The sequence below is a fragment of the Tetranychus urticae genome, chromosome 1 (genome assembly GCF_039701765.1).
Source record: "Tetranychus urticae isolate SD_2017Ah chromosome 1, NJAU_TeUrti_SD_1.0, whole genome shotgun sequence".
NCBI lineage: Eukaryota > Metazoa > Arthropoda > Arachnida > Trombidiformes > Tetranychidae > Tetranychus > Tetranychus urticae.
In genome coordinates, this window is record NC_142958.1 from 24,191,388 (window position 1) to 24,200,851 (window position 9,464).

The 9,464-nt window shown below is 31.9% G+C and overlaps 2 protein-coding genes and 1 pseudogene across 3 annotated transcripts; 2 read left to right on the forward strand and 1 right to left on the reverse strand.

The window, feature by feature from the left end:
* Window positions 1-2,054: 2,054 nt before the first annotated feature.
* On the forward strand, window positions 2,055-3,476 carry LOC107362819 (sodium/hydrogen exchanger 9B2 pseudogene; annotated as a pseudogene).
* Window positions 3,477-5,566: 2,090 nt separating this feature from the next.
* Window positions 5,567-6,571, forward strand: LOC107362777 (crustacean hyperglycemic hormone). Of its 2 annotated transcripts, XM_015929903.3 has the most exons (3): window positions 5,567-5,622; window positions 5,697-5,958; window positions 6,033-6,571. In XM_015929903.3, exons 2-3 carry the CDS (start codon window positions 5,708-5,710, stop codon window positions 6,157-6,159), a joined length of 378 nt encoding a protein of 125 aa, XP_015785389.1. In that variant the 5' UTR covers window positions 5,567-5,622; window positions 5,697-5,707; the 3' UTR covers window positions 6,160-6,571. The 2 variants fall into 2 exon arrangements, with proteins under 2 accessions (XP_015785389.1, XP_015785390.1); XM_015929904.3 differs by having other exon boundaries at window positions 5,567-5,958.
* Window positions 6,272-8,352, reverse strand: LOC107362776 (calmodulin-lysine N-methyltransferase-like). The gene has a single exon (XM_015929902.3). The coding sequence runs from the start codon at window positions 7,862-7,864 to the stop codon at window positions 6,920-6,922; it is 945 nt and encodes a 314-aa protein (XP_015785388.1). The 5' UTR covers window positions 7,865-8,352; the 3' UTR covers window positions 6,272-6,919.
* Between the last annotated feature and the right edge of the window lie 1,112 nt (window positions 8,353-9,464).

Below are 9,464 nucleotides of genomic sequence, written 5' to 3' on the forward strand. Positions count from 1 at the left end.
AATAAATTTTTAGCCGTTTTTTACCATTTTGTCTACTTTTGTAAATTAGTGTATAAATTGTGACAATTGTTGTCATTTTAGTAACATCTTCATGGGTGAAGTTTTTCACCAAACTAATTTTCTTGTTACTTTTAATGATCCAAGAGCAAATGGACTCGATTTGTATGCAATATTCAAAAACATAGCGATTCGTTAAAGTTTAAAGTTATTGAGGAAAGTATGCAATTTATATTTCACCTGCAGAAATAATAATTGATCATTACTAAACTTTTTTAGATTTATTATTCTCTTGATTTTCAATGGTTACTCTTGCTGCTCACAACGTTGTAAGTATTATAAAACTTATGTGTTGTAAGGATATACGGAAGGTTTAAGGCCATACCATATCATAGAAAGCATTCAAACGTTTTAATATGTAAAAAATAGTTATCTGGCTCAGCACCTGGAATACAGAATGCTTTCACGTTCAGACAAACCAACAACTAACGTAGTTTAAGGTATGACCGATAAAGTTTGTCACTAGTTTTTTAGAATTGAATTGCGTCAGTTAGACTAAACTTACAGGCACCATTTAACCGTTGAAATAAAGGTACACTTCTCAAGCACATTTTGTGCAAAAATGAATTGATTTTGACCATAAATTGCCAAGTTATGACCTTAAATGGACAAAGGCGTCGCAATCTGATTTTAACTTTACCCAAAAACCATAAATTTTTCAACTTCATACTAAGGCTTCGAAGAATCGAAAAATAGTGAAATTTGGCCTCAAAGTTATTGAAAAAGATGTAATTCTCTTAATATAACCCAACATAGATCAATCAATTCAATTCTAAAAAACTAGTGACAAACTTTATCGGTCATACCTTATTAAACTTTTTATGAACACTAAAAGAGGTAAACAAACTAAGCTCAACTCTTTGTTTCATGTAATTTGCTTGATAAAATTAAAGATCAATCTTGTGAAAGAGGATAAGATTCTTGCCTATGAAAACTTGGTTTCTATTTTTAGTTTTGACTCTAACGAAAGAATCGTAAGAATCAAAAAACACCAACAAGAAAGAGATAACCACAATAATAAAGATATTAGGAACTATTACCAGGCCTAGACAATTGGACTCGAAGGATGCATTTTAGTTGATTTTTTAACCTTTTAGACAGTGGTTTGCTCATATCGACTATGATTCATTAAAGTCGCTAATTCAACATTCAGAAATTGATAGAAGCCAAAATTTTCAAAGAACTTCATTACAAAACAATAATTTGAGTAACTTTTTTTTTATTATTTCAAGTCAAAATGTTTTGCAAAATCATTGCTACTGTTATTTATTATTATTAATATCAATAATATTTATTGTTGTTTTTGTTGTTTATTGGACAAATTTTTGTTCATAAAAGTGTTATAAAATAAATCGTTAGGTTAACCAGTCCATAAATAGCTCGCAATTTAGATTACTTGATTTAATGTCGATTTTCGTTAGATTAATAAAAATTGTGTTTCTCTGTAACTGAAATAAATACAGTGTGATGCAAAAGACTTGAGATGAGCATCATGTAATTTGGTTTGAAGAAGGGTTTGTTACCATTTGTACCTAACTGTAATTTATTATTTGCTGTTTACAGCTCATTTATCTTAATCATTCAAGGTGATTTCGAGATATTCAGCTAATCATCAGTCCATTTATATAAATAAAGTAGATGTAGACTGACGACAATACTAATTAAATAAAAATTTAACAACTTAATATGCAAACGATAATTTATCATTTAATCTGAAACATACCCAGGTAACCTTTAAGCCCAGTTTTAATCTTGAAACATTTATTGTTTCCATAACAAGGTCTAAATCGCAATCATCTCTGCAACTGTCAATAAATTGAATTGTCTTAGATCCAAATTTGTCATATTAAGTTTGTTCAATCTTCAAATACCGTGATTAATATTTTGTATTGCTAGATACATCTTCTGCCCATTAGTCAGTCCAAAGAAGAATCTAATTTATTGTTAATCTTTCTTATTCATTTGATTATTCAAATTAATTTCATCAACTAGTCTGCATGGGAAATATCAAAGTAAAAACAATTGTTCCATTAGTACAAATTGTTTTGACTCAGGTTGCTTTATTCACGCTCTTTTGGTCGACTTGTTACGGTGTATCACCTGAAGCATCTTTTTCCTGGAATGGAAAGATCTTGGCTTTCTTGATTATCTTTGCATTAGCCTTCATTGCCGGTCAATTATGCAAACTGGTTCGTGTGCCTACACTAGTTGGTATGCTTTTAGCTGGTATAAGCTTGTCCAATTTAACCGAAATTCAACTAGATCCGTCCCTATCATCCACTGCTCGTGACCTGGCTTTAGGTGTTATCTTACTAAGAGCTGGCATTTCACTCGATCCTAATGCACTACGAAAGCTATCATGGGTTTGCCTAAGATTGGCGTTTACTCCATGTGTAGTTGAAGCTGTAGTTTTGGCCATTGGTACTCATCTACTCTTGCATCTTCCTTTTCTTTGGTGCATGGTGGTTGGCTTCGTTTGCACAGCCACTTCACCTGCTGTTATTGTTCCAATCATGATCAATATGCAAGATTTGGGATATGGAATTGATAAAGGCATACCAACACTGGTAATAGGAGGTTCATCTGTTGATGATATTGCGGCCATCACCTGTTTTGAGATATTTTTGAGCTTGGCCATGTCTACGTCAACCTCCATTACATCTACTCTACTTGGTCCAATCGAAGCGGTTTGCGGATTGATTCTGGGAATCACTCTTGGTTTATTGTTTTGGGTTTTACCACCTAAATGTGATGCTGATGATATTGAATCGCGACCATTTGCTGGAAAAGTCAGATTCTGGCTTCTCTTATTGACTGGACTCAGTTTTATTTATGTCACCAAAAGATTAAATTTTGAATCAATGGGTCCATTGGGTGTACTATCAATGAGCTTTGTTGCTGCTCTTCGATGGCGTCAAGAAGGTTACATAGATGCCATGATATACAGTTTGAAAGATATTTGGTTTTTCTGTGAAATCTTTCTCTTCAGTTTAATTGGTTATGAAGTTAAATTTAGTTCCTTGAAGATGCACACAATTCTCTGGTCATTAGTTTGTCTTGTCATTGGATTGATTGCACGAACTATAACTTCAATTGGTATTGTTGCTGGAGCTGGATTAACTCTGAAGGAACATCTTTTCATTGGCGTTTCTTGGTTACCAAAAGGAACAGTTCAAGCTGCAATTGGTTCCATTCCCCTTGAATTAGCACGAGCCAAAAATGATGAAACCATGATAAGCTATGGATTGACCATTTTAACCTTCGCTGTTTTATCAATAATAATATCTGCACCATTAGGAGCTTTTTTGATAAAATACTCTGGACCTAAACTGTTGGTAAAATCAAAGAAACAACAAAATGATAATTTTGATGGCATTTCATTGGAATCTGTCCCTCACATTAGCAAGGCTCATTTTTAGCAATTATTTGTTGTAACCATAATATTGTTAAAATTGAGCTTATCGACATGGTATTTTAATCAAGATTGGTTAGTCCAATATAAAAATTTAATGTTGCAAATTAGGCAAGCCACTAATTTTGGTAATGAATTGTGGTTTAAGTAAATACATGTTATTAAAATATGCAAACTACATAGTCTCAGAAATCAAACGTACTCGTCAATACAGTATTCAAATGAACAATGACATCTCTTTACCTTAACAGTATCATCTTGATGTTTTTATTTTTTTCTTGAACCTCTTTTAACATCTTTTAACCTCTTTTTAACCTTTTTAACACTTTTTGAACCTAAATCAACAATTGTAACAGTTGATAATTTATTTCGTCTCTGCATTTCAAACCTAAAAGGTATTAATAAAATTGTACATTTCTCAACCATTAACCTCTTACCTCTTCCTAACCTCTTGTTATTATTAACAAATAATCATTTATACATCACCACATTGATCGCCATCAATAAAATAATCATTGCATGGATTTAAATTGGCAAATCGACATTATTAGTATTACTTTAGTGTAATATTGCTAATAAAACTATCTGATAACTTGAACCAAAAGTTAAAGGTTAACATTGATTGAAAATAATGTTCATTACTGACCAATACAGGGAAGTGGTAAGAAGAAATGTAAATATGTTTGCAAAGTAAACCAAACTAATTACAATTTTCTTACGATAATAATGGCAGTTTTTATTATTAGTTACTGGTATTTAAAACTACAAGAAAGGCCTTTAAATAATTGACATTAGATTTTTACTCGGTCCCTAAATGAAGCCGGATCTCAGTCCATTGACATTCATTATGATGTTGCTTTAAACAGCTAAAATTGACCAAATTAACCCAAAGGTTAGATGATTGATCAATCAAATATTGGCAATATTTACCATAAAATTCAAGCAAGTTTAACAATTAGCTCAAAAGATTTTCGATAATCTAGTCTCACGAAAATTGTAAATCAACTGAATTTATAAGGTAATGATGGATCTGGTTAATTTAAAAGCTTTTTATTTTAAAATAATTAGAGTCATCAGACAGCCAAGGAGTGTCTTTCAATGAGGCTTAAGACTTGCAATTTATAGCGAAACCTGCACCTTGTATATCATCATAGACTCCATTCAATGATTTATCCTTTTCTTGATTTCAACTCAATTCAGACTCGAACCTTTAAAGAGGCTGAAATTTTTCAAAGAGTTAATTCACTGAGCCAAGACCAAAAATCTTAAAATACTTGCTTGAATTTTAACCCAAACCATATTTGATTCAAATATATCAATACGTTCTGATTGACAAATATTTAAAAAATATTATTTTGAAATTGTTGGATTTTTTCTTGTATTCACATTGAAACAGAGACAAATCAAGATCTTGAAAGGTTGATAGATGCAATTGTTTTAAAACCTTAACCGATCAAAGACAAATAGACATTTATATTGATTGTTTTTTTAGTTGGATAATTGAGCAATTATTATTAAATTTGACTTGTAAATCTAAATCAGCATGAGTTTTCATGTGAATTTAAATAGATTAGATGAAATCTGTCATCAGACTCAGAAGGGGAAATATTGAATCTCTCATTGGATTAGTAGTGGATAAATTAAAATTGATCATCTATTTTTGTTTTAATCAAACTTGACTGCAACAAACTGTAAGTTAAAATTATTGACCGCGAATCTTTGACATAACTAATTGCATTCTCGGATTACCTTAATCCAACTGACTGTGAATTTCCTGCGGAAACTGAGCAGTTTAACTTGGGTCGCAAAACAATCAGATTAAATTTTTTATTCACTTTATTAACCAACTTATTCCAATTGTTACACTGGATCACAGACCTTAAAACTGAAGATGAGTTTTAATCCAAACAGTATTAAAATTGCGTTCTAATTGTTGAATGACGCAAAATATTCAAGTCTTTCGTTAATACTATTTTGGTTGCTGCAAAGAGACAAACAATTTCATCAGTTGAGTACAACATTATCATTGTGTCTAACCCAAGTCTGGAACCAGTAAATTAGCCCTAGAATAAGATTGTAAATCATTCATTGATCAAGTTGAGTTAATCAGAGATAGTTTATCCAGTATTTACTTGAACCATTTCACCAGAAAGGTTAGTAACTTGCCATTTAGCCTGTGACTTACAAGACAATAACATTTTGATGATGAATTTTGTTGCTTTTAAAGATCAACACACAATGTCTAAACTATTCGTATCAATATCAATCTTGATTTTATTAATTGTGAGCTTCATCCCATTAATAACAATGGCCTGGGTACCGAATGGGTCACCCTCTCTTGGACCAATGCGTATGGACAAAAAAAGTGACGGATTCCTTGAAGTTGGCTGTTATGGTGACTATGATAAAGCCATGTTTGCCCGATTGGATCGCTTGTGTGAGGAATGTTATGAGCTTTACCGGGTTCCTGATTTATTTACTCAGTGCAGGTTAGTTTTCAAACCTAATTTATCGTGAGTACAAATTAACCTTACAATTTCAATCATGATTTGATCTTTATTAGGCAAAGCTGTTTTAGAAATGATTACTTTCCTAAATGCATTGAAGCTTTAATGGTGACCAATGAAAAGGAGAAACTCATGGAAATGGTTGATATCCTTAATCGAGGTCGACTTTTTCATCCAGCATGATTAAATGCATAATCATTATCAACGTAAGCAATTAAGATGGATCAAAATTCCTCTATATATCCAATTATTTCTATCTTCTCACTATTCTTCATGATCTCGAAGGAGTAACAAATTTGACTTTTTGCAATTTATTTTATTTAATGTAATCTTCCAAATGATTGTTTTTTTCGGTTCTCTTTTGTTTTACGATTTGTTTTTTTATGATTGAAGACAATTGCTTGATTGATTTCTCATTAAGCTAAATCGAGGCGGTTACACTCAATAAAATGGTCAGCTAAGATGATTATCAAAACAACACCTAAAGTGCAGTATTTGTTTTTACGCTTTCCTTGTTTTCAATGATTTCTGATGTGATTGAACAATCATGTACAATGTTGCTGGTTATGTTGAATAAAACTGTGTTAAAAACAAAGTTTAAACGGTATATGTACACATAGTTATGTCGGTTTAACGCTGTTTTTGCGACCAAATTAAGCACTTGAATAGCGAGAAGATGACATTTGATTGTCAAAACGACAAAATTCAACAGGCCAAAACTGGGACGTTACCCATTTTGATATATTAATGGCTATAAATAAATTTTCAACAATTTTGCTACATATTCCATGTTAAAAATAGCATGGCATATGTATTAATATTTCCAATGATTGTATATAACTTGATGTATTGATTCTTTTGTTCCAAGTTCATTAAATATGATCTTTCCTTGTCAACGTCGATTGAATAAGAATGATTGACCATGATCAAATAAGTAATGTGTTTAATAACGTGGCTTGGTCAGAATCATCAGTAATGGATAATGTCGATCGGGTGAATACTGATATCTATCTCTTTCATCTAGATAAGTTGTATGCATTGACCAGATGATTGGATCGTAATTTTCTTCGTGTTGAACTATAAATCTTTTACCGGTAAGGTTGGCAAATTTTTCGAAAGATTGATTCCTACTTGGAGCTATAATATAGCATTTCCCGTTTACCTTCAATAAGGACCAAATGGTTTGTTCCAGATTTATGTGACAATTTTCTAGATATAAGCAATCAGAAATGAGAATAACATCAATGGATCCAATAAGATTTTGATAATCTTCATGCTGGCCCCAAGTCAACTGACGAGCTTCGATTGGAATGTCTTTGGATATAAATCGAGATCTATTTCTGGCTAGAATCAAATTCAAGTTGTCGATGCAATCAGGATTACCATCGGTAAGAAATAATTGCGCTGGATTACAAGTTGATGCAACAATTAGACCACTTAAACCGGTCAAACCCGAACCAAGCTCCAATACAATCTTCCCATTGAATAGTGGTTTATTTTGAAGACACCAATGACCCAAAATTTTCTCAGAAGGCCAAATACAAATAGCACCGGTTGAATCACGAGAAACAAGAATCTCGGCAAAAGGTATTTTACCAGCAGGTAGTCTTATTTCAAGGTTAACCTCATCACTACCTTGACATTTAACTTTATACCAAACATTTGACTCGTTTCCATTAGATTGATCAGATTCTTTCTCAATGGCCGCCAGAGTTATCAAGGGAAAGCCATTGAATAAGCGTACAGAGCCATCGTATGGAGCGGCAGCCTCTAAGCCTTCATAAAACACTTTAGCTAAAATATGCCAACGAGCCCGAGCCAAAGTCCGTCTCAGACCAATCTCTATTTGTTGCTGCTTTGAATCTGTGGTTGAATCAGTTTTCATCATCACAATCTGACAAACAGATCAATCAGCTGGCCTGTCAGCTGAGACGATAATGCAAAATCTTGGAATCAATAAATTTATTCAAATCTTGATTTGAATGCTGGTTACTGCGTCACATCACTTATTATTATAATGATCAAAGATGGATACGATTAATTTTGACTAAAAAAACATGCTGTCAAGACCGAATGAAACATGGACAGATTAAGCATACACAATATGTATTACACATAACACAAAAAGATAGAGAGAGACTATGTTTTTATTTTAAGATGGCACAATTTTTGAAATTACAATTCTAAGGACAATTGATAATGATTCGTTGTTTATCCATGGGATACTAAATTTAAATTTAAAACACTTGAGGTGAAAATTATTAAATATGTTGTTAAATTCAATAATATTTTGCTAATAACAACCTTACTTATCTTTCAATGATAGACATCAACAGAGACCTCTCCAATAATAATGGTGAATCATGTCTGGTACATCTATATGTTTACATATTTAAAATACATGTACTGTCAAACCTCCAATAATGTCACTTCGTGGGATTAGCGTTTTGGCTATTTTTACATAATTTCTAGGTGGAATAGCCTTTTTCCGAATCTTATTTAACAAAAAAATTGATTTTTAATTTAATTTTGTGATTTTTGATGTTTAATTGGGCGATTCGTATAATATACCCAATTAAAACCATTATTAAAATCCTCACAAAATTTATTTAATTAAAAAACTGAATTAAACTAAATTGTTTATTTCGTTACCATGACTCTGTGACATTTTGAGAGTGTGACATTATTGGAGGTTTGACAGTATATAAATGGTTTCTGTTTAATATTCAAAACCAAAACTTTTTGCAAATCTTTCGATAGATTTTTTCTTGAGCTCGCGAGTTTCATTCCTCAAGTATTTTGCGTCATCTGACCTTTTATTGCTTCAATATCTCGTTCTCAAATAATATTTTATCATTTTCAAGACAAATTATTGCCGTGATTTTGACAAAAACCAGCTCCATCTACTGAATTACCAATGGTAATGACAGAAATCTTGAATTATCCTAATATTAATTATACTATGGCTTCGGCCTCGACACCAATAGGTGACTTCAATTTCTTTGTCTAAATAATCGTGAAATCACTGTAACGAGTAAATGTTCTGATATTAGGCTTATAGCCAAGCCTAATAAAAATTTGAAAACTAGCTCTGAAGCTCAAGTCTAATGCAATTCAGCCTTTTGCCTGGACTTAAACTTGGTTGATGCACTCTTAGCGTATTGATTTTTCAAGATCACTTTGCTATCGATTTATTTCGATCTTTAATTATATCGCATAATCGTAATAAATTTGACTAATATCCGAATAATGATAAAAACATTTTAAAGCCATTGCATGTGTCTTATCGTATCTGTTTAAATTTGGAACAACCATTTAATTGATTAAAAGCTGGACATCAGATTAGATGTCTAAAAGTTTGAAATTTTGCCCAAACGTCTAAGTTTAAGCTGAGGTTGAATAAAATGTTAGACGTCTAACCCAGTGTCTATTGATTCAGGCCTGAAATCTAGACTTTTAGAAGCTCTAATTCATTACTAATGAGTATT